Below are 24244 nucleotides of genomic sequence, written 5' to 3'. Positions count from 1 at the left end.
CCGAGCCAGTAGCGACGCTTCCTGGTTGCGATCCGCAGCGGGACCCATGTGCGACACCACCGACACGGAGAGACCGGGGCGCTAGGGGCGTGACATTAGGGGCGTGCCCCGCGGCGGCGCCTTGCCTGGCACTCGGCTTCGCCCCTCCAGCGTGCCGGACAGCCCAGCCCCAGCCCCGAGCATGGAGACGGGCCCCCTCCTCGCCCTGCCGCACGACAAAGCAGAGCTCCTGTCGGAGCTGCAGAGAGGGGCCCCGCCGCTGGATTTCTGCCTAGAGCAGGGCCCCCGGCTGGCCAGACCCCAAGACGCTCTGGCTCTCAACGGGTAGGTAAAGCTCCGGCGGGGCCGGGGGCTATTGGGAGGGGGCGTGTGGCGGGTGTTAGGTCCCATCAGAGCTTTAGCCGGGAGGGAGCGACAGGCATCAGCTGTGACCGCGTCCCCCCAGTTGCTGGACGGGGGGAGCTGGGAGCGGGCAAGGGAGCTGGGAAGTGAAACAAGCCCCAGGGGCTGCCTTTACCACCTCCTAACGCCCTGCCCTGTTCTTCAGCGCGGGGGGCCAGAGAGCCCCTCCAGGGGGCTTTTTAAAGGAGTGCTTCATGGTGTCTTGAGAGCAGCAGGAAGTTTGAGAGAAGGGCTGAGGCTGGTGGCTGTGTGTGAAGGGGAGACATAAGGAGTTAGGCTGCCAGGTTATGACATATATACAGAGCAGAAGGGGTGTGTGTGTGTGTATACATAGATACACACAGGCATGTAACCAGGCCAACAGGCACTGGTTGGTGGTTGTGGCCAAAGCTGTGACATCTGTGCTTCTGTGAAACAGGTGTGGACTGGGAGTTCTGTTCTGTGAGAGCCAGAATCCAATTCTGGATGGCTTGGCAGCTTCCCTGCTCATTGCTGAACCCCAGTGGCTGCTAACATGGTTCCTGTGCTTGCTGGCCCCCAACACACACACCTCTCCAAGAATCACAATATAAACCCACGTTGCTGGGGTAGCTGGAGACCAGCTCTTTGAAGGAAAAACCAGTCCTATGAATCTATCAGGAAGACTGTGCTAGATTCGTGTTTCCAGCAACCATTTTTAAAGGACAGCCCAGCTCTGAGAAGTGACTGAACGAGTGGCTCTACGCACATCCCTGTTTGTCTCAATTGGTTTGGTCTCCCAGTCAAGAGATGACTTTCTGTCTGACAGTCTTACAAACCTGGGAATCACCCTGGGCTCTTTCTAAATTGTGCATCATCATCACCCATAATAAGGATTCTTGGAGCGAAACTTAGTTATTAATAACAATAACAACAGATGAGCCAGACTAGAACCTCACTCAGCTTCCCATCGCTGTGGTGGCTTGGCTGAGCTGACAGGAGCAGAGCATTGTCATTTGCAGGAAAGGCATCTATCTAGGTATTTATTACTGTAGTCGGATCTGATTCTCAGTACACACAGGGGACAGTGCTGTGGGATCAGAGGGTAACTTTTCTCTATAGTCATTTTCCTGCTCTTAACCACGCATCAAACACTCTTCTACCTAGCATAGCTTCAAATGCAGCATGGACAGGAGCTTGCTGGAAGTTGGGATAACATTTCAGGGAAGTAAATTATTTTTGATTAACAGCTTCACTCTGAGCAGAATGACCCAGATCCCCAAAGGAATTTAGGTGCCCAGTGATTTACATGGGAATGAGGCACCTAAATACCTTTGAGAATCTGGGTCAAAACCACTATAGCTGGAATTTTAGGGCCACAATTAGGACCAGATTTTTCAAGAGCTCAGCATGTTGGGTGGATGTTGAGTGCTGAAAATCTCAGTCTGAAAATCTGGCCTTAGAGTTACACTGGGAGTTCCTGGCTGCTGAACCGATCCTTATTTAGGAACCAGAATGGGAATTGACGGCTTGAGAATCTGGCTCCGTAACAAACATCGCATCACAATGCATTGGAATAACCTGGGACGGCCATTATACTGCACTAGATACACCAAGATTCACATTTTAGTTTACTTTACAATAGGCGCCACTAGATTATATAGCAGCTTAGGAACTGGCTCTATCATCGGTGTCATTCCAATTACTCCAATGGAGCTGTGTCAATTTACAGCAGCTAAGGATTTGGCCCATAAAATTTTATTCTTTCTCTCTCTCTCTCTCTCTCTCACACACACACATATGCTTTTGTTCAGATATTTGAAGATAGTAAATAGCAGCTTTCTGCCACATGCAATGTTTGTTACTGACCTGAAACTCAAACAAAATTGACCAGCTACATGCCTCTGGGCAGATGGAGCCTGTACATTCTGCATATCAATGAGCAAGTGATTTGCATAAGCCCTCTGTGAAGTATACACAGAGCCAATGATTGGTGAGTGTGGTAACCTCCAGGACCTACAAGCATTGTTTAGGTGGTCCATTGTTCTCATAGACTCTAGCAGACCCCGTATTCACACATTGCCCTGTTTTCTTTCATACACAAGATACCACACAATCACCAGAGATTTACATTATCATTATTTCGATTGCAGTAGCACTTAAGGCTCCCAGGCAGGAATCAGGGCCCCAGTGGGCAGGGACCATCTGTCTATGCAGGAGACTGACTTTTCTCAGAGGCTGGTCTAACTAAGGGCCATCACAAGCTACCTTCCACTCCAAGCGCCAGGCGGAGTCGGGATTTGGACTACTCCTACCTGTCCGCACATACAGAGCAGCATCAGCATTTAAAAACAAAACCCAAACCAAACCCCTCCCCAAACCAACCATTCCACTGTGCCCACAGTTCTCCTCCTGGGGAGAGGATGCGAGAGAGAACGAACCACATGCTTAATGCATGACTGGAAGGTCAGATACTGCGGTGATGAAGGCAGGACAAGGGCCTCAATAGAACTGTGTGTGTGTACAGCACCTGACATGATGGGGTCCTGGGGCGTGCTTGGGACTCCTTGGCACTATCGCAATACAACTGACAATTGCACTGGTCAGACAAATAACACAAAAGCAGCCTCTGCCCTAGACTGCTCACAATCTGGGATTTAGACAGAAGGTGGTAGGTGAATGGGCAGTCATAGAGGGCAGGTTGGGAGAATAAAATTCCACTAGAGACAGATGAGTACATATAAGTTAGTAGTCAGGGAGGTCTCAGTAATCGCAAGTGACCACTAGCCTAAGCAGTGCCAGCTGGGCATGATTTGTAGGGATCAGCAAAGGCAGACGTTAAGGAGAAATTTAGAAGAGGCTGAGGTCATGGGAGAAAGAAAAAGAAAACATGGGGTGAAATCCTGGCTCCATTGACTTCAATTGGGAGTTTTCCCATTGATTCCACCGTCACCAGGATTTCTCCCACAACTCCTCCAGTCTGGGATGGCAGTGGGAGCTGCTACTGCAGGGGAGAGGAAAAGGAGCGGCCAGCTCCTCACCCCTCTAGTTTCAAGGAGGCCCTGGGAATTGGAAAGCAGCTTGGGTTGGGAAGGAAGGTTGGTTCTTGTCTCAGGCCAGTGTGGTGACACATTCCCAGTTCCAAGGTGCCCAGTCTCCAGCCAGCCCGCCTGCCAAGCTTTGTTCTGCTCCACCTGTGACATTTCATGCAAATGGTTTAACAAGATCAAGTGTGTAGTTGAAAAGAATTTGACTATGCGTAAGCTTTTATGGTCAACACACCCTGCCCTGAGCAGTGGCTGGGGTAGGGGCTTGAGGATGTGGGGCAGTGGGAATCCGAGTGAGGAGCTGGATGGATTGCTGCTGTGGCTAGGGAGGTATGGGGGGGCAGCAAAGCTGAAAGAGAAGGAGGAGGGATGGGCTGACTGCTCAGTGAGTGCTACAGCAGCCTATAGTGGCCAAAAGATGCAACTGCAGAAAAATCCTCCCAGAAGAACATGAGAGGTGTCAGCTGAGATGCAGGAATGTGTGGCAGGGCTGCCTAATGCATGGCTGCCATGTGAGCTGTGTAACATTCGGCAGCCCTATTTGTATTTATTGTTGCTGCTTGTGCTGTAGCCACAGCTGAAGGCCTCCGCCCCATTGCACTGGGTGCTGTGCAAACACATAACAAAAAATGGCCCCTTGCCTGGAAGAGATGACATGGGAGTGACTGCAATGCTTGTAAAAGGTGCTGCACGGTTGGGCAGCCCTGGAGATTGATGTCCTATTGATCCCAAGAACGGGGGCAGCAAAGGCAGGCAGTGTCTAAGATTCCCCACTAGTGTGCATCATTCCTGCTCTAATGGCACCATTAGGCTTCTCCACACTAGGTGTGTTTGTAAAACCTGATAGTTAACACATCATAAAATCCTAGTGCAGGCACGGCACGTGTTAGTTGGTGCCCAGGCGAGGCAAACCCTAGCAGGGATTTTAGGGGACACCCAGATTGCGATCCCGGTAAACTGCTACTTACCCTGACTACACTGGGATTTGAACACATGAACTAATATTAGTGTAAGCCACTCCCACTCAAGGTGGCACTGTGTGTGTCACCCCCTAGTGGTGGCTGTGTCACATAGAGGGTGATCTCCTGCTACACCCTGACTTGCCCAACAAAGCCTTTTAGCTCAGGCAAGTAGAGGCTCATGCCTGTACATCCAGAGGTGCTAGGTTCTTTCCCTATTGCCAACAGCCTACTCATTTTAAAAACACCTTTTATCCTGGTGTGGACAGACCCTTTGAGAATGACAGGGGAATTCTGTCTTCATAGCCAGTTCGATCTTTGTCCTCCTTGCTGGGACTGCTTATAAGGCATGTATGTGGTGTGTGTGTGTGTGGGAGGGTCAGTGCTAATTGTGGTGAGACCCACCCTTCCCCCCCAAAAAACAACCCACATCTAGGCCTCTCCTGTGACAGTGCATAATCATAGGGCTCACTGGACATGCACTCACTGATCTGTTTAATACGCATTGACATTTCTTACCTTCCAGCTTTTCGCTGAACCCTGTGGACATGGGAGTCATTGTCTAAGCCTCCTGCCCATAGCAGGGACTGAACCTCACAGCCCAATCCAAAAATCAAAGGCCCTCACATGGGTCCTAGTTCTCAGATTGGACTGGTTTATGCCTGGGCAAATAACCCACAGCGATGCTAATCTAGCTAGAGATGTAGTCCATGCTACTCCCATGCAGGGTATGCTGGGGGGAAGCTAGCTAGAGCGCTTCTGAGAATATGCAGAGTTACAAATAGACACCATGACATCATTGCAATTAAAGCTCTAGCACCTGTCGGGGGGATTTCCCAGCTCTGGTCTCCAAGGCTATTTGAACAACAACAGAGATTCATTTGCACAGGTGAAATCTTACCTGCAACCAGCAATTATTTAGTTCTTTCCGATCACAGGTTCCAGGGCTGATAATTGAAGGACTTGACTGTTCCTGAAATCATAGGTAGTATTAACACTGCTCAGCACTGACACCGTGCTTTACTGCACATCTTCAAAGCACCAAGGTGACTCTGATCTTAGTAGATCACAAGATGCCAGATGATAAAATCAAATCATTCTGATTAGCATCCTGTTTCACTTATACAGAAAGAGAGCCAGATCCTGCAGACTCTCATACATATGAGTTGGCGTTATTTTAGTGCGTCTATTTGTGTGAGTGAGGGTTACCCACAAGAGTCAGGGTGTGCAGGACTGGTCCCATTACATCATGGTAGTAGTAGCTGATATTTAAGGAACTGATGGGGCAAATGCTATATGCTATTTCCAAGCAAAGACTCAGGCTGCTTTTACAGGGCAGACAGACTTAAGCCCAAATTTTAAAAAACTGACCCCGTGATTTTGGGTGCTCAACATGAGACACTGTGGCCTGATCCAAAGAAGTGCTGAGCACCCGTAACTCTACCTAAAGTCTGTGGGGGATGAAGATGCTCCACACTGTTAAACATTAAGCCCGAGGTGTCTCAAACTACAAGCCTGAGTTGAAGCCCAATTTAAATACAGTTGTGGTTCAATGGGGCTTGATCACAGGTTGGTGGCGTAGTGCGTGAAGGGCTAACCCTATGTGAGTATCACTTCCCCTCCCGGGCTCCGGGGGCGCAGGGTCCGGAGCTTTGGGGGCTGCCCGAAGCCGGTAGCGCTCGGGCAGCTCGGCGCTTACAGAGCCCAGGAGTTCAGGGAGCACAGCAGCCGCCGGAGCCCGGGAGGGGAAGTGCCCGGCGGGGGCGCAGGGTCCGGAGGCATGGGGGCTGCCCGAAGCCCGAGCGCTACCGGCTTCACGGTTTGCCGGGCAGCCCCCAGACTCTGCGCCCCCGGCTGGGTGCTTCCCCTCCCGGGCTCCAGCTGCGCTGGGGAAGCGCCGGCCGGGGACGCAGGGTCTGGGGGCTGCCCGGCAAACCGTGAAGACGGTAGCGCTCGGGCAGCCCTTTTCGCGTGGCTGGGAGGAAGGAGGGGAGGAGGGAGGGGGCGGAGTTAGGGTGGGGACTTTGGGAAAGGGGCGGGGAAGGGGCGGAGTTGGGATGGGGCAGGGGGTGGGAAAGGGGCGGGGCCAGGGCCCCGTGGAGTGTCCTCTTTTTTTATTTTTTAAATATGGTAACCTTAGTCGATGGGGCCTAAGAGACAGATTTCCAAAGGGATTTAGGGGCCTCAAGGTGCAGATAACAGGTGTGGCACCTAACTCCCATTGGAAGTCACTAACTCACTAGGCGTCTATCTGCTCCTCAGTTCAGAGCCAGCACCTAGCTGAGCTCGCCCTAGCCCTCCTTGAATGTTCATGTGCAACTCCCAGGAAAGGGAGATAGCTCTGGTGGTGGAGTCTCCTTCCTTGGAGGTTTTTAAGGCCTGGCTTGACAAAGCCCTGGCTGGGATGATTTAGTTGGGAATTGGTCCTGCTTTGAGCAGGGGGTTGGACTAGATGACCTCCTGAGGTCCCTTCCAACCCTGATATTCTATGATTCTATGATTCTATAACTACACACGGTTACATCTCCCTACACACAGCGGTCTCATGACAGCTCCCAGATAGAGATGGGCTTAATCTGCCAGCCCTCTAAACATCTGAACTAACGTGCCCAGAACACACATGCCAGGAGTGAAGAAACTTGAGCAGAAACAAACCGTGCAGCCTTGTCTGTACTGGGACAGTGAGATATGTAGGATTTAAAACTCAATCTAGACAAACTAGGGCAGCCCCCTAATATAGGTGCACCAGTAAATTACCGATTTAAGCTAAAATCGATATAAGCAAGGGGTAAACCAGTTTCTGTGTGTCTGTATTGGGGGTTTGCACCCATTTAACTGGCTCAAATTTTAAATAGATTTTCTTAGGCAAGCACTTGAGTGCTCATTGTGTCTGGAGTGAGTCAGCCAGGAACAATGCAGAGCCAGTGAGAGAGTGAAATTCCCCTGGTCAATCAGGTTTGATAGTAGGATCACCAAGCTACATGTATATATATAACTAGTTCCCTGTTAGTAACACACCTCCTCCCACCAGGTATGTCACTGATTATTCCACCTGCTTTTTAAGCTGGTGCCTGGAGCCAGCCCTGCCCCACGGACTCAAGAAGAGAGGCTATTTTTAGGGATGGGAGAGCTGGTTTGGATGACATGAGAACCAGCGCCGAGCCTTTGAGTTTTGGTAGAAAGGTGGAAATGGGGCCTGGATTTCACCCTCCATGTTTCCAAAAACAAAGTGTCTTTCCTTGTATTACTGGCCCCCTTCCCCTGTCTCTGGAGTACCCCTGCTGGCCTTTCTTGCTGTATTTCCCCCCCACACACACACACACATTTTCTGCTTCTTCCCTTGAGCTGCCTCCCTCCAGCCAGCCATGCTGGCATGGCGTAAGTGACGAAGGAAGGACGGGGTTCAGCCACTGGGAATAAGGACTTGGAAAACCAGCACAGGATATCAGTGCCAACTGCCTGGACTCTGCCTGCTACACCTGCTGGGAACCCAGACTCCCATGCTCTCTTATTGCCATGGTTTGAAAGCCCGAGTATGAGAACGTACCAGCTGATGACAGCCCGTCCCCTTTGTCAGGTTCCTCACATCAGCGGGGTGAGAAAACAGACAGCACCCACCAGCTCCAAAATAAACCAAAACACAGCTCTGTTCCTCTGCCTCCTAGAATGTCCCCGATGCGGTCTCCATCCCTGCAGGAGAACTGACACTGCTGATGCGACTGTGGGCAGAGGGCTGGGCATCATGGCTTCTATCCGTATCTCCCTGCATGAGGTCACTCTCTGTGCCTTTCTGTTTCCCATTGGAGTCACGATACCAAGCCCCCTCTGTAAAGCGCTTTGAGATCCCCTGCTGGAAGATCTGCTCCGATCATTACTGCCGAGGACTCTCCCCATGTGGGCCGCGAGCTGGCCAGGCTTTGTACCACCAAGGGATGATCTGGCAAGTGATCCAAGCTAGGGGCTGCCCTCCGTTTGCAGTCCCATGCCGTTAACAGCAAACAGGCTGCTTTTTCTTAACAGCGCTGTTATTTCAGTATTGTCACACCAGGTGACAGCATCCCAGGGCGCAGGCGTCATGGCAGGGCAGCATGGGAGAAGGTTGCTGTGCGGATAAGGAGAGGTCTGCAGTCCCCATGGAGATAAAAGGATCTCTTCCTCCAGCACTAGGTTAGTTTAGAAGCCAGAAGATAAAGGCTGCATCGCCTAGCCACATAACTAACAAAGGTTGGCCCCTTACACAGGAACCTTTCCACCCCAGTGGACTTTTCCTGCCCATTTACTGGGCTCATTGGCAAGATTTGTAGTGAGTGCACCTTACTGGAAGTGTGATGAGTAGGGGGGCATTCCACCCAGCAGGGGGAACCCCATCATTGTTCAAGTAACTGGGAGCAGGGTGGGTTTTTCAAGTCCTAACTGTCTCGTGTCAGAGTTTCCTGTCACTGGGGCCCGTGCATCCTGTATCAGCATCACCACTTCCTTCCGCCATGAGACTGGCCTGGTGAAGCCGTTGCCTTGGAAACAGATTCTTGGGCAGAGGAAGCTGTGCCGCCTCTAACGTAATCTCTGAGTTTTAGGGGTGGCTGGAGGCACAGGGCATGCGGGGGAGTCCAAGAGGTGTCTGAGTTCCTGCTTGCAGAGGGCCTACTGATTTTGAGAACAGGGTGTGGGGGGGAGGAGGGGGAAGAGGGGAGGAGGAACCTGCTTCAGTGCTACCCCTCAGCACACCTGCAGGATCACAGTTCTGATCAGCTCCAGTTCCCAACCCTGCTTCCCATTCTTCTGATAGATCTGGCCCAGGCTCTAATGACTGGCTGGTGTGTGGTCGTAAGGACCATCCTGGAAAGAAGTGAAAGGCCTGGCTCATTTCTAAGAGTTGCCAAGTGTATGAGACAAATGCTGCTTGCACTGAGCACCTCCTCGATGGAAAAGATAGTACCAGAAACGCTTCAGAGAGATCCGGCAAAGCATCCCCATGGTCGATCCCACTAAAGGACCCAGGAGAAAACCCTGACTGAAGAATTGGGCAGTGAGACTTTGGACCTGAGATCCAACATAAACATGGTGGTAAAGATCCCGGAGTTGAGCCTGCACATCTGTGTTTAAGTGCAACACACACATAGCCCATCCTGTCCAGCCAGGTGGCCTCATAGCAAATGCAGAAACTCAGTGATGGGTAAAATGGGTTTCATGCCCAGGAGCTTGGTTACATGGACTGATCTGGCATCCAATACACAAGTGCATTTGGTACCTGGAGTGGGAGAGACTTCATCCATGCTCCTGATTTATTCCAGTGAAGATACCTGGGTAAGGCTGGGCTGGTTTGAAGGGTAGTTGGGAATGGAATACAGACATTTCAAGACATCCCCATCCCAGGGGCATGAAGGGAAAGAGTCACGACGCTGTCTACTTGCAACATGCCTGGTCTATATGCATGGCATTGTGCCTAGGTCAAGGAAGCAATGTAGGTTTCACTGGGCTGCAAGCAAAGGAGGGAGGATTTGTATCAGTACATGTGAGAAACAAGCCCAGAAACATTAGTAGAGCCATGGGCTCACTGCACCAATGGGCTATTGCCTTTGGCAAGCCCACAATGCACCTATCTCTGGAAGGCAAAAGCAATAGCCTACAGTAGAGATTCCTGTCTGGAGAATGGGCATCAATGGTGGAAATACTGCTTTGGTGCTAGGACAGTTTTGCTAGGCACAACGCATATCTTAGAAATGCAAGAGCTGGGTTTTCTCCCAGGGAAGACACACAAGCTTGGCAGTGCCCTAAGGTCTCGGCACTCATCAGATCACTTTGCACCTTTTGGGACCCAAAGGGCAAATTGGGATGACACACTGTGCTGGATATTAGTAGGTGTGTTTCATTTGAGAGAGCGTCCATTATCGTCCATCATTAGTGACCATTGGGGAAGCTGTGCCTAATGAAAACACTGTCCACACTGTATGCAATTTAAGGCATTCTTCCATCAACACCTGACTGAATCCCAAAAGGCCTGGGACACCAGTAATTGAAGATTACACTGGAATATGGTCTAGCACTTGCTATATTTGGCCAGCTAGTCCAAGGGACAAATGAAGGTTGCAAGGTCCCACAATACATAAACCAGAAGGACCGGGAAAGATTGGTGAATCTGCCTGGCAAGCTTTTGGGATTTCCAGCTCCCTGCTGGTACAAAGCAATCATTTCCAGACCTGGAAGGCCAAGAGATAGCAGCCCATAAAATTCTTGTGATTCCCATCTTGCTTTACCCCTCAGACCTGGTTTTAGTGCCATGATCTCAAGCCCTGGCCCATTACTGAAATTCAAACCTCTCGGTGTTTCCACAAAATGCAAATATATGTTAATATTTGTACTTCTGCTCCAATTCCCCCTTCCAGCGAACTGCGAGGGGCTGTTTGAGTCCCACGAGGCAGCTGCTGTTGCTGTCCTAAGCAGTTCCAGTTTCAATCATCAAGGGGAGCTGAAATAACGAAATAAAGTGGAAAAAAGAGATCACACTGTGATTTCCACCGGGCAGCTTTCTCCCATTGCTGATGGTCCCCAGCTAGCTCAGCTCATGGTAAAGATTCTATGGGACTGCCCTGCTGGCACTGAGAAGGGATTTGACTTTGATTCATAACTTTGTGACTGTTCCCCTCCCCCCCTTAGAGGTAAAATTACAGACAGATCCTCTCTTAGTTCTGCTTTTGGAAGCACGTGGGGAAAGGAGACAGCTATTCTGGAGGCATTGGTCATGGATCCTTTGTTAAGATTTGTGCTCAGTGACAAAGAGGTTTAACCCTTTGTTAGACATGACAACACCTCTTGGTTAGAACCACTTACTTACTCATAAGCAGATGGGTTGTTTTTTGGGAAGGCTACAAGTAAAACTGTTTAGGAGCCTGAAGGAGTTACAAATGGATCCTTTGAAAACTTAAGGCGTGTGTGTGTGTGTGTGTGTATTTCTGACCTTCTGGGCTTATTTTTTAACACCATAGATCTGCTAAATAGAGATTTGAACAATACCTCAGGTGTCACCAACACCCATTGACCCCCAAATGTAGCCTGACACTCCAGCTATGTCAGGTGCACTCTAGCTGTGGTTGTTTACAGTACACCCATAGCATAACTGCAAAGGCACGGCGGTGCTGTCTAGGTTACGAAAGTCACATGGAGTCAGTGAGAGGACATTTCACTACAGCACTGTGCTGGGCTGTGGGGCGGGTAGGCTGGGTGTAACCGTGCCTCAGTGGATCACAACGGAGAATACCAAATTCAGGACAAACTGCCGAAAAATAGGGCAGCCCCCCCCCAAACTGGTGATTATTCTCCCATGAGATATACCAAACCAGCAACTTTCTGTTTCACCACACTTGCTAAGAGTCAGAAAAGCAGTTTCCTTAGGTAATCCAGTCCTTGTATCACCACCAAAAACACTAGCCTTATAGATGAGTGGTTCTTTAAAACCAATTTAATCAGATAAAAAGTTGTTCTGATCCCAAAGGACAAGCCACACACCCAGGTCAATATATAAGTCAGATCTTACCCAAAAATGATGCCGTTGCCAATCCTTTAGCATTTAAAATCTAAAGGTTTATTTATAAAAAAAAAAGAAAGAAAGAAAGAAAGATGAGAGTTAAAATTGGTTAAAGGAATCAAATACATACAATAAATGCAAAGTTCTTGGATCAGGCTTGTAGCCCTGATGGAATAAACTACTGGTTTGACAAGTCTCTGGTTGCTTCCAAATCATTGGAAGGTCCTCAGTCCTTTGGTTATAATGCTCCCATTAGTATAAATCCATAGTCCAGAGGTTTGATGGAGATGTTTCCAGCGTCTTTTATAGCTTCTCTCAAGGGAAGGGAATCCCGTTGTTCTTACTGTGGAAAATTACAGGTAAAAGATGAAGTTTGGAGTCACATAGGCAAGTCACATGTCCATGCATGACTTGGCTTAGTCATAGCAGGAAAGTCCATTAAGAGTAGATAGGCATCTTCAATTGTAAGTTAAGTGTTCTTTAATGGGCCATTCTACTTGAATAGTTCCTTCATAACGTGCTGGCTAAACACCTTGTTGGCTAAACACCCAGAAGCAAACACCTTAAAAATACAGGTACATAGTATTCCTAACTTCAGTTACAAAAATGATACATGCATACAAATAGCACAATCATATTCAGCATACCATAGAATTTCCATAGACATCTTACATGCCACATTTTGTACAAGATTTGTTGCAGTTATATAACAGTGGTAGCAACAATGATCTACATAGTCATAGTTTAATCAGATAACCTGCAAACCCAGTGTGACGTTAACACACTGAGAATTACTGTACAGGATAACAGTGGGTAGGGCGTGCTCATTAGAGGTGACCTGTTGGATCCCACTCAAACCTTCCAAGGGACAGTTTCTGGTGACACACTATCCATTGTTGTGTGCGAGGGCCGAGGGGTGGCCCTGGGAGATGTGAGGGCTCAGCAGCTTGCAGAATGAGGCCTGCAGGAACGAACCTAGGCTCATAGTGTCTCAGTCTCACACACACTTCTCTCTAGCTGAATTCCCCTTCAAAACCCCTTTTCAATGAAGTTGTTTATGCAAATCTAACGTATGCAAATACCACTTACCAAGAACTTCCCCAATTTCTGAGTGAGATCAATGTAACCCTACTACTCTGAGCCCTCCTCAGTATGTGACTGTGTTCTAGTGAACAGGAAATGCATCAGAGAGAACTTGTTCTCCAGCTGGAGGCTTTGAGGAGCCTGCTAAGCTAGGCTGGGTCACAGCCCCTATGTTGACACCCGGGTAAGGGGAGAGCTTTCTGTGCACAGATCTAGCCCTGCTGTGTTTCTTGGGTGCTGCTCCTGGGAAGCCAGTGTGGGGGAAGAGCAGGGCATCAGCTGGGACCCTCATGTCACTCCCTGGAGAGGACGCTGATGTGAGCATCAGGGCAGTGCTGGCAGGGTGCCTGCACAGGGAGTGGGTGGGGAGGGGCACCCTGGGGTGAGGGCCCCAGAGAGGAGTGGGTGCTGCAGCCGGGGCCCCTACTCTGGAGCCAGACACCTCAGTGAAGAATGGGAGTTGTGCCCGTTCCTTCCTTTCCCCCTCGTTGACTTTCCTCCACTCTTGGTGATGCTGGCAGGGAGGGCACCCCGCGAGTGCTCAGCGAGCCTGTCATCTCCAATCGGCATGACTCGGAGGAGATCGTCACCTACATCTCGGAGAGCATGACGGTGACCTCGGCTGATGAGGAGAAGCTGCTGCTTCTCAACAAAAACACGGAGCTGCGGCGCATCAACAAGGAGGTGAACAAAGCACAGGCACTCCCGCCTCAGCTCCCTGGGCCATACACTGCCTCATGCAAGCTACAGGCGTGCTCTGAGCCTCCTCTCCATGGCTGGTGCACATCCACACCCCATCTGTCCCCTGCAGTGTGATCAACCTTCAGCCCCTCCTTTCCAGCACCCTGTACTGAGCTATGCTATGTCAATCAGGGCCAGCCGAAAGGAAACTGTTGGTCCTTCCAGGGTTTGCCCATGATAGCGAGGACCAGACTCAATGACCCAGAAGGTCCCTTCCAGTCCAATGAACAGCTCCCTCATTATCTCCTTGGCTAGCGGGGAAGGGGGGTGGGTAGGGGACAGAATAGCTCCTGCATGCAGGTGTACAGTCCTCCTCACGCACTAAGAGTCCTTCCAGATCTGCCCCTCTTCCCAGTAGCACTGTGTGGGTCCGGCTGTGCTCTGATCTCCAAGTCATGCCCCACGCATATCACAGTAGTGGGTGCAATTACATCCCCATAGAAGCCATGTCTTCATCTTTAGTCTCTTCCCTCCCATGGGACCATGCAGCTGACTGGTCAGCACCAGGTGACAGTGCAACTGGACTTAGGGTACGGAGTCCAAGGCAGCAGCACTGGCAGAGGGTGAGCCCCGTATCAAATCAGGCTGTGATCCTGGTGGATCTTGTCTGCCAGCTGGGTCATTGTGTAACACCGACAGACCCCGGTCGTCAGCGGGCAGGATCCAACCTGGGACCTATGGAGCTAAATGCATGAGCCTCTACTGCATGAATTAAAAGCCACATGGCTCTTAGCGAAGGCTGTAGCAGACTCATTAATCTCTAAGTGGTCTCGGAGCCACTAGAGGGGACAGATCACCACACCCAGGAGATGTGTGGGTTACAATTGCATGAACTTAACCACAACCCCCAGAATTAATGCTGAGCACAGCTCGTCCTAGTCTACACTGGGTACCATCGTGTTTGCTACCATGACTCCCCAGCGTCATGTACCAACAGGAGCCAATGCTCTAGTGAAGACAAGTCCTTAGACTTACACCTCCCAGGCTCAGTCCTGCTCCCATGGAAGCCCCTTGGGGCCGGGACCTTCCATTGTTACATGCCTAGGAAGTGCCCTGGGGCTAGAATCTATAATAATTAAATAGCCCATAGCCAGAGCAGAGTTGTTAAGACAAGTGTCCTGGACAGGTCCTATCCCCAATCCCTTCTGTCCCCATCATCTCCCCAGAAGCTCCAGCAGGAGAAGCTATTTCTCACTCGGCCCAGAATGGCTGAGTGACATTCACCTGTGATGGGCTAGCGCACACATAACCTGTTGGGGGTTAGTCTGGCGCAGAGAACACTCGCTTCCTGTGCGGCCAGAAGGGCAATTAAACGCACCCGTGGCTTTTCTGCCCCATTCTTGCAGCTCATGAAGCTAAATCAGGAGTGGGACCAAATTTACCATACCACTACCCTGGGGCTGCAGCAGAAGATGGGGGCCCTGCAGCAGGAGGTGGTTATCCTCAAGCAGCAGACGGAGAGGCTCTCCATGAAGCTTGAGCACGAACAGGTGAGCAAAGGAGCCCCTGCTACTTTCTGGGCATGCAGCAGAGCGCCTAGGGCTAGGCTTGTATTGAGAGCACATGCCAGCACAGGGAAGGGACTAAGGCAGCAAATCCTGAGACGGTGGCTCCATGTAGATCTTCAAGTCAGCCAATCTCCTCCCCTCGAGTCTTACTTGGCAGGTCAGTTTTTCCGTTGAGTAGCAATATTCTCTTGCCTCCCTCAGGGGCTCTTCCCTACTCCCCCCCCCCCCCACTCCAAGCAGAGCAGTGCCATGCTGTGTTCATGCAGAGAGACTACGTGGTGTAGAAATGAAGCACCGGGGTAGAGGCACCAGCCTCCCCTGCAGTCAGAGCTACAGCGGTAGGTGAGCCCCTGGGTTACTGCACTGGGAAAAGCCCTGATTCAAATCTGTCTTAGAGAAGTGAATCTGATGGGCCTTTGCCTAGTCCTAAAAATACTGGTGGCAGGAGGAAGGGATACATAATACCCAGCTCGCTTTTCCAAACCTACTCTCCTCATCTCTAATATCAAATTCATCAGGGAGTCATACCATCTAGAGGAACTGTACAGGGACAGAGAAAAGCCCAGCGAGCCTGATTCAGAGCCCACTGAAGACACTTTTTATTTAGCACTTTACAAAGGAAGTCAGTATCATTATCTCCTTGTTAGGGAAACTGAGGCACAGAGAAGCAGAGCAACTTGCCTAAGGTCATGAAGCTGGCCACCGCTAGAGCCTCGTCCAGTGTACTACCCCCTCGGTGACACCAAAGACACCAATGAGTTAGCTGACTGTGAGGGAGGTGGGGAGGTAAAGGACATAGGTTTGCTGCTTGCGAAAGACACACTGCAGCTCCCTTCTTAGCATATATTTCCAGGAAGTGGTGCAGTAAGGCTGGGTGGAGAAAGATCAGTGAACAGAAACCCCTTTCCTACCACATGTGAATTTAGGATGCTGCAAGTAGCATCCAGGGCCTGTCTGCTTCCTTTGAATGTTAGATGCTGTTCTGACGGTGTCCATCCCCATTGCAGAACAAGAGGGAGTACTACGAACAAACCCTCATCCAGGAGCTCAAGAAGAACCAGCATTTACAGGAGTACGTGAGGCAGCTAGAAGGCAGACAGCACCACGACAGGGAGAAGAGGACCTCAGCTGTAAGTTCACTGTAAACCCTCCTCCTCCTCCCATAAAGGAGTCTAAGAACGGGGACTGTACCAAAGCTGCAGTGTTACAAACACAACTGAAAGTGATTCATTGGGTTGGAAGAGTCCAACTTTGTTATTGCATAGAAAACAGCCACCACCTCCATTCTCACTCAGGGAGGCCAAGGAACCCCACACTCTTTAGACCAGCTCCTAGCTGTAGACTCAAAGGCCACCTGTGCTTGGCATTTGTCATATTGCTAGGTGTGAAAGAGACCAGGTCAGTGCTGATGCACAGCCATGGCTTTGACAATGTCCCGGAGCCATGCAAGTTGCTGCAGCATGTAGCCAACTCTATTAACAACAACGCACTAAGCAAGTTTAGGGTGACCAGATGTCCCGATTTTATAGGGACAGTCCTGATTTTTGGGGCTTTTTCTTATATAGGCTCCTATTACCCCCCACCCCTGTCCTGATTTTTCACACTTGCTGTCTGGTTACCCTAAGCAAGTTTGACTCAGCCGAAATTACTGAGCTTTGGGATGCAAAAATCAGAATGAAAGAAGCAAAGAAATATTCTCAGCAGCACAAAGAGTCCAGCTCCCACCACAATCCCGTCCTCTAACAACTGGGGATGGCCTGGTGCTCAGAGCAGGTTTAGAAGACATGGAGATCAGAACACCCACTCTACATCAGCATTCTCTGGGTGGGGCTAGAACAAGAGTGGGAGAATTATTGACAATGTATATGCCTCATCATGTGACCTCACCAGCTTGTCAGCACCTATAATTTCTCTTTCTTCCCCTGACTTTCCGAAGGACTCCGGTTCCATCTATCCTGGCTTTGAAGTACAGATAACCACACCTACTACAATTGCACCCAAATGTGCTCCAGAGTTTGGCTGGCCAGCATGGATGGGGATCCAACTGTGTTAAAACAACAGTGCTCAAACCTGGCTAGGAATCGAGGCTAGATCGAGGCTCCACTATAGATTGGCCCCATCCACACTGGCCAGCCAAACTGTACTAGATTATTTCAGCTACAGACATGCTGAAGCTTTCAAACACTGCTTGAGAGCCAGTGCAGACATCTTATTTTGTTGTTATTTGTATTAGAGTAACGTTTATGGGCCCCAGGTTGTGTCCCTGTTCTGCCAAGCTCTGGCCATACACAAGAGAGTTTAGATTCTAAACAGGAGGGGAAACTGAGGCAGAGTGGGGCAGTGACTTGCCCACGGTCACACAGCAGGTCAGTGGCAGAACTGAGACTAGAATCCACATCTCCCAACTTCCAGGCCACACCTATTCACGGTCCAACTGTTTCCTTATATCATACAATAGCCTTATTTTGCTAAGCCCATTGTTTCAGGTGGCTCTTAGATGGAGTTGCTGGTAACAGAGAGATGTGGTCTTGAACAGTTCAGTTGCCCTCCAGTTAGAACGGCTCATGATCCAAAATTATATCGGAAACAAACTGAAAAATGCAGAGGAGATTCAAATCTCCCCGGAGAGACTGACAGTAAATGCAGGTCTTCAGGAGCAAGCTTCTCTGGTAGCACAGAACCCCTTTGTTAGGCTGGGCACCTGGAGACCTTAAATTTACCTTCATGCTTTTCTTACCTGCTGACTCATGCATGGTACCATCTGCTACCATGGGCATGACCTAATTTAGGGCTTCTCAGCTGTTTCCATATCATGGTGCCACATGCAGCCACTCCGAACTGGCCTGTCTTGCTGGCTCCTGCAGCAGTGCTACAGGAATGAGAGGGTGGCTTGTGAGGCTCTGCTACCCAAGAATGACTTTGCTATAAGCAACAGATTCAGTGTCAAACACAGCCCCACCCAGCCCCTCCCCCTATTGTCACCTAGAGACCAAACTACTGTCCCTTATCCTAATGTATTGTGACCAGGAAGAGAATGAAACACCCAGGGCCCAATGTACAAGTGACCATTTAGCATTTCTAAGAAGCTGGTCACCAATGCGCTAGATGATGCCAACAGCTGACCTTTAAGCCTTTCCTTCCTTAGGGCTCTGAAGTATTGGCATCTGTGCCCTGGGAGGAATTTGTAGATGCCCAGTTCCCGCTTCCCAGAAAGAGCCTGAAGGAGAATTCACCCAAAAAGCACGAAGAAGCCAGTCAGAAAGTGCAAGGGGGCGAGACCTACAAGCTCAGGAAGTGCAAGCACTTGGCCCAGGTGAATAATAGCTCGGATCCTGTGAAAGAGGTGACTGACCTGAAGGACCAGCTGGAGGCCTTGAAATGCCAGGTAACCAGGGGTCAGCAATGTGTCCATGGTAAAAATTTTGAAGTCCGTGGTAATTTTTCAAAAAATTGAATGACAATGACATGCCCCCCCCCCCCCCCCCATGTCCGTCACTAAGTACGGTAATTTTGTCAAGTGTCCGTCACGCAACATGGTGGTGCCGACCCCTGCAGGTAACTCAGCATCAGTCATGAAGGATGGGTGCTCATGGGGAAAGGGACTGCTGGGGGGAGGGGGAGGAGAAAAGAGAACCTCACTGAAATGTTTGCTCAGGCAGGTGGGAGAGGGAGCTAGTCTCAGGCGAACATCCAAGAGTGGTGCACTACTCCTCTCCAACCTTTCGCAGGAGGGACTGAGTATTGGCTCTGTGCTCTGCTCCTTCACCAGCTCACACCACCCCGCTGCATCATTTTAATCCCCCATCCTCCCAGCTTGGAACGACCCTGGAAGCATTCTTCCAGCACCACCTTGTTAGAGTTCAAACAATGTTGTTTAGTTGCTAGCGCGCTGGACCAGGACTTGTGAGACCTGGGTTTTAGTCCCAGCTCTGCCACTGGGTTGCTGGGTAACCTTGGGCATGGCACTGTCTCTCTGCTTCACTTTCCCCATCTGTAAATTGGGGATAATGATCCCTAAGTGCTTTGAGATGGCTCTATATGAACGAGGTAGTATTATTGGAGTAGCAAGGGGAAGAAATTAGCATGACCAGTCCCCAAAAGGTGGCAATGACTTTTGCATGACAATCAGCATAAGACTGTAGAATGATCATCCCTCCCTAGCGTACTGGCCGGTTACCCAGCCGTGACAGAGCTTCCAAGCCCCTACTGACAGGCATCTCTTCCTGCTTTCACAGACAGAAATTTATGAGGCAGATTACAGGACGGAACACAAAGACCGGGAGCGAATCAAAGCAGAGAATGAGAAGCTACGGAAGAAGGAGGAGGAGATGAGGCAGCAGATGGCACTTCTGCAAGAGCAGGTGAGTCCCCTGAGTGCACTGGTCAGCCTGTTAATGCAACTCAGTTGCAGGGAAGGAAAAGCAACAGCCAGCAACTAGGCTGTATTTGAGGCTCTCTCAATGAGGGCAGAACGGATTTAGGAACATGGGGCTTGCCATACTGAATCAGATCACTGATCCTGCTGATTTAGCCTCCTGTCTCTCGCATTGACCAGTGCCTCAAGCATAAGAAAATGGGGAAGACCCTCCCTGATATACCTTGCAAGTTTTTCTGCCTCCAGTTAGTGTAGCTGTATGTGCAAGGGAATCCTTTCTGAAACCTGAATGATATGTGATTCTCCATATTGTCTCTTGGTTTGCAAGTTACAAGTGTTAGCAGGTCCCATTTTCTTATAGGGCGGTGAAGATAGAAGAGCACCTTCCCACTCAACAGATCTGTTCCTGATGTATTTAGAGCCACCACAGAGATATTATGGCGATTGGTGCTGTAGAGATTAGATCTGCTGCTTTTGATGACAAAACTTTACTGCTGGCTCCGCGGAGCCGACACAGCTACCGGGGAACGAGCTCGGGTCGGGTCTGGCTCATGGATCACCAACTTTGTTAGCTAAGGTCCCTCTAAAGTGACATGCTCTGCCCTCAGTCTACAGCTGAATATTCCCAAGAAATACAACAGGTGCAGAGGAGAACCCTGCTTGACTTTCCAATCCCAGCACGAGGCTGAACTGGTAGTTAGAAAGACGTCCCTTTCCTTGTGAGCAGTCAAATGGAGGAACCAGCCACAGTCCCAGTGTCCTTTCAGCCCCGGGCTACTTAAAAAATGAAGAGGGTTGTTTTTGAAAGCGATGTAAGAAACTCATTCCAGCCAGTCTCTTCTTATCATCTGCAACCTCCCCCAATCTTCAGGGTTTAGTGAGTCTGCACCAACCGTTCATTGCTGCAGTGCACTGCCAGGCTCCATGCAGTTTAATGACACAAGGCTGCCTGTCCCACTTGTCCTGAAACACTCTCTTGAAGCCAGAGGATTCTCACTAACCAGGGATGCGGATGCTACAAGGGGATTATTTCCTAATCCCTGAAGATCTAGCAATCTAGAACATAAGAACGGCCATACTGGGTCAGACCAGTGGTCCATCTAGCCCAGTATCCTGTCTTTCAACAGCAGCCAATGCCAAATGCTTTAAAGGGAATAAACAGGGCAATTATCAAGTGACCTGTTCCCTGTCGCCCAGTCCCAGCATCAGGTAGTCAGAGGTTTAGGGACACCTAGAGCATGGAGTTGCGTCCCTGACCATCTTGGCTAATAGCCATTGATGGACCTGTCCTCCATGAACTTTAGTTCTTTTCTGAATCCAGTTATAGCTTCAGCCTTCACAACATCCCTGGCAACGAGTTCCACAAGTTGACTGTGAAGAAGTACTTCCTTATGTTTTAAACCTGCCGCCTATTAATTTCATTGGGTGACCCCAGTTCTTATGTTATGTGACGGAGTAAATAACACTTCCTTATTCACTTTCTCCACACCATTCCTGATTTTATAGACCTCAATCATATTCCCCCCTGAGTTGTCTCTTTTCCAAGCTGAAAAGTCCCAGTCCTTTTAATTTCTCCTCATATGGAAGCTGTTTCAGAGTCTGATTCATTTTTGTTGCCTTGCCCTTCTCTGTGCCTTTTCCATTTCTAATATATCTTTTTTGAGATGGGGTGACTAGAACTGTACACAATATTCCAGGTGTTGGTGTACTATGGATTTAAATAATGGAATTATGATACTTTCTATCTTACTGTCTATCCCTTTCCTAATGTTCCTAACACTGTTAGCTTTATTGACTTCTGCTGCATATTGTGGATAGTTTTCTGAAAACATCTGCTCCATGACTCCAAGATCTCTTTCTTGAGTGGTAACAGCTAATTTAGACCCCATCATTTTGTATGTACAGTTTGGACTATGTTTTCCAATGTGCATTCCTTTGCATTTATCAACATTGAATTTCATCTGTGATTTGGTTGCCAAGTCACCCAGTTTTGTGGACCAACACAGCTACAGGGGAATGAGTTGGGGTCAGGCCTGGCCTATGTATTTATATAGTACCCAATCACCATGCCAAGTGCTAGGTAGCTGAGTAGCTGGAATTGTTATTCTGATCTTTGGAAAGTACTGGCCACTTGGGAAAAGCAGATCAGAAAAGAGGAGATGGGAATTATTCCCTCCCCGAATCAGCATGGACTCAGTTTAAACTATGTTCAAAAGTGTTCATGGTTTTAGCTGCACAATAGCTAGTGCCTCAAGTTGCACAGAGTTGGCCAGAGCCACCTCTGGACTCACCTGCCTCTCCCTGCGAATTTTTGTTTTTCCTTTGCCTTCCCTGCAGCTTAAGATCTTTGAGGATGACTTCAGGAAGGAGCGGTCGGACAAGCAACTGCTTCAGCGCCTCCTGAAGAGCAAGGCCAGCCCCAAGGAGCCCATCCTTGTTCATCGCTGCAACAGCCAGGAGAGGCCAGTGGTACCCGCCTTGCCTGCGCACTCCACTTCCTCCACATCCAAGCGAGGCAACTGCAGCAAGCACTGTGAGAAGCACAGCCACAAGCAGGGGGAGTGTGCCAAGCACCACTCGCAGGATGCTGAGGCATAGGCACCCCATTCAGCAGAGACTACTAGGAAGGAGAGACATACATCTTCCAGGCAGCACTTCTTAAGCTAACATACATGGTCTCTCCAGCAGTCACCTGTTGCTGGATGCATGTCTCCAGCCACAGGAACCAGCACTGCTCTCCTGCAGAGGCCATCAGGAGATGCTTTCAACACCATAGATGCTTTCAGCAGCCACGCCTTCCATTGGTTATAGCTCAGACCAATCAGGGCTTGAGGTTTCAGCAGCCCCATAGAGCAGAAGCCCAAGTTAATTTACTTGCTTCCTCCCTATTTTTCTCCAAGCTACTGAAATAAGAATGGAAGGTTTGTGCTTGGATTGGAGCTCATCTCTTAGAGCCATCCAAGCAGCTTCACCTTGCTCCCGGGCATCACCTGCTTAAATCTACCTTGCAAGTAATTCTGGGGCAGGGAAAGCTTGACAAGAAGCACGTACATTGCCCACCACATCAAGAAGAGTGTTGAGAACAAAAGGCCCTTGGACACTGGGGGGGGGGGGGGTAATGCTAGAGTCTGGAAAGGGTTCACCCCACCCCACCTTGAGTCCTTAGCTGTAAGTCATCCTATATTCTAGCAATGCCTCCAAGTGCAGCTGCTGCTCCAGCAAAGGGTTTCTCAGTGCTTCAATTTCTCAAGGGATTTCAGCAGCTCCCCACTCCAGCCTCAAACTCAGCCAGCAAGGACTGGGGACAACTGTTACCTTTATTTATTTTAACCAATCTCCTGGATCCCATAGAGTTGGTACTTTATATAAGTGATTAAAAATAAATAAAATAAATACAAATGTCTTCATTTCTTCTGCTTTCTATGTGCTTGTAAGATACAAGAGCAAAGACGTGTTCTTCCCTTCCTTAAAAAAAACAGCTGTGGATTTAGGAACCAGCTCCACAGCACTGGAGATGGATGCTATTTACCTACAATGGAAGCAAAAGCATGGTCAGCAGCAGGGCAAACCTCCCCAAGCCTGCCCTGAACAGTCCCCTGGTTAGGGGAGAATTCTGGCTGCATGGCCTCTCTCTGCCTCCTAAAGAAGTGGTCAGCAGGCAGCTGGTTGTGGCCACACTAGTCTGTTTGTGATGTAGGCTGTTGTCCTTTAGGAACTGGACTGAGAACAACTAGTTACAGACTCTGTTTGGCTAGGTCCAGACCACTGACCTACAGCTAAAAGCCCCAAATTCCACTAAGGGATTTAAAATCCTGTTTGAGGCACATGATCCTAGGTACTGCTAACAGCTGAACCAGTTAACTTTGAATGGCAGCCACTGACTGGGCCAGGTTACCTGCTTTCCAAAGCAATACCAGGAGGATTTTATGCAATGTTATTTGTGACACACAAGATATGCATGCTTATGAGATGAATGGACATCTCTGCTCAGATACCACAGTGATAAAGGTGGTAAAACTACTTAGAGTGCAGATAACCAGGTCAGAGCCATCATATCAGGGTGACAAGCACTTCAGAAAATCCAGCATGTGCTTCAAGAAGTTCTAGCTGTGTGGAAAACATCCAAATAGTGATGTATGGGTCATTCTGGTTCAGCAAACTAGGAACACGCTTGTTAAACTGTCTAAAGTTCTGCTTACCAGACAGAGGGGGAAGGTCCTATGGGCAAACCTTTGGGCTCGTGTAGGGAAGTCGCCAAATAACAAAGCATCATTGACCTTGGTGTTAAGTGTGAATCTCAACTCTGAGTTGCATCATAACCCAGCACCTTCTGTTAACGGTTGGCAAGGTTCAGTTTTCCTGTATGCCATCTTCCTTTGCTAGTCAGCAACATAAGAACGGCCATACTGGGTCAGACCAATGGTCCATCTAGCCCAGTATCCTGTTTCCCAACAGTAGCCAATGCCAGGTGCCCCAGAGCAAATGAACAGAACAGGTAATCATCAAGCAATCCATACCCTGTCACTCATTCCCAGCTTCTGGCAACAGAGGCTAGGAACACTTTAGAGGATGGTTTTACATCCCTGCCGATCCTGGCTAATAACCATTGATGGACCTAGCAATGCCAAACTGGGTTGAGCTTTATTTTT

The 24244-nt window shown here is 49.4% G+C and overlaps 1 protein-coding gene across 1 annotated transcript; it reads left to right on the top strand.

Moving 5' to 3' along the window:
* Positions 1 to 181: 181 nt before the first annotated feature.
* On the top strand, positions 182 to 22193 carry LOC135884026 (TNFAIP3-interacting protein 3-like). Its single transcript, XM_065411316.1, has 7 exons — positions 182 to 324; positions 13493 to 13655; positions 15059 to 15202; positions 16228 to 16350; positions 18366 to 18605; positions 19456 to 19581; positions 21933 to 22193. The coding sequence occupies exons 1-7, from the start codon at positions 182 to 184 to the stop codon at positions 22191 to 22193; spliced, it is 1200 nt and encodes a 399-aa protein (XP_065267388.1).
* Positions 22194 to 24244: the final 2051 nt, after the last annotated feature.

Source organism: Emys orbicularis, chromosome 9, assembly GCF_028017835.1.
Source record: "Emys orbicularis isolate rEmyOrb1 chromosome 9, rEmyOrb1.hap1, whole genome shotgun sequence".
NCBI classification, from domain to species: Eukaryota; Metazoa; Chordata; order Testudines; family Emydidae; genus Emys; species Emys orbicularis.
Note: the sequence above shows the minus strand (reverse complement) of the source record. Positions and strands in the feature narration are given on the sequence as shown.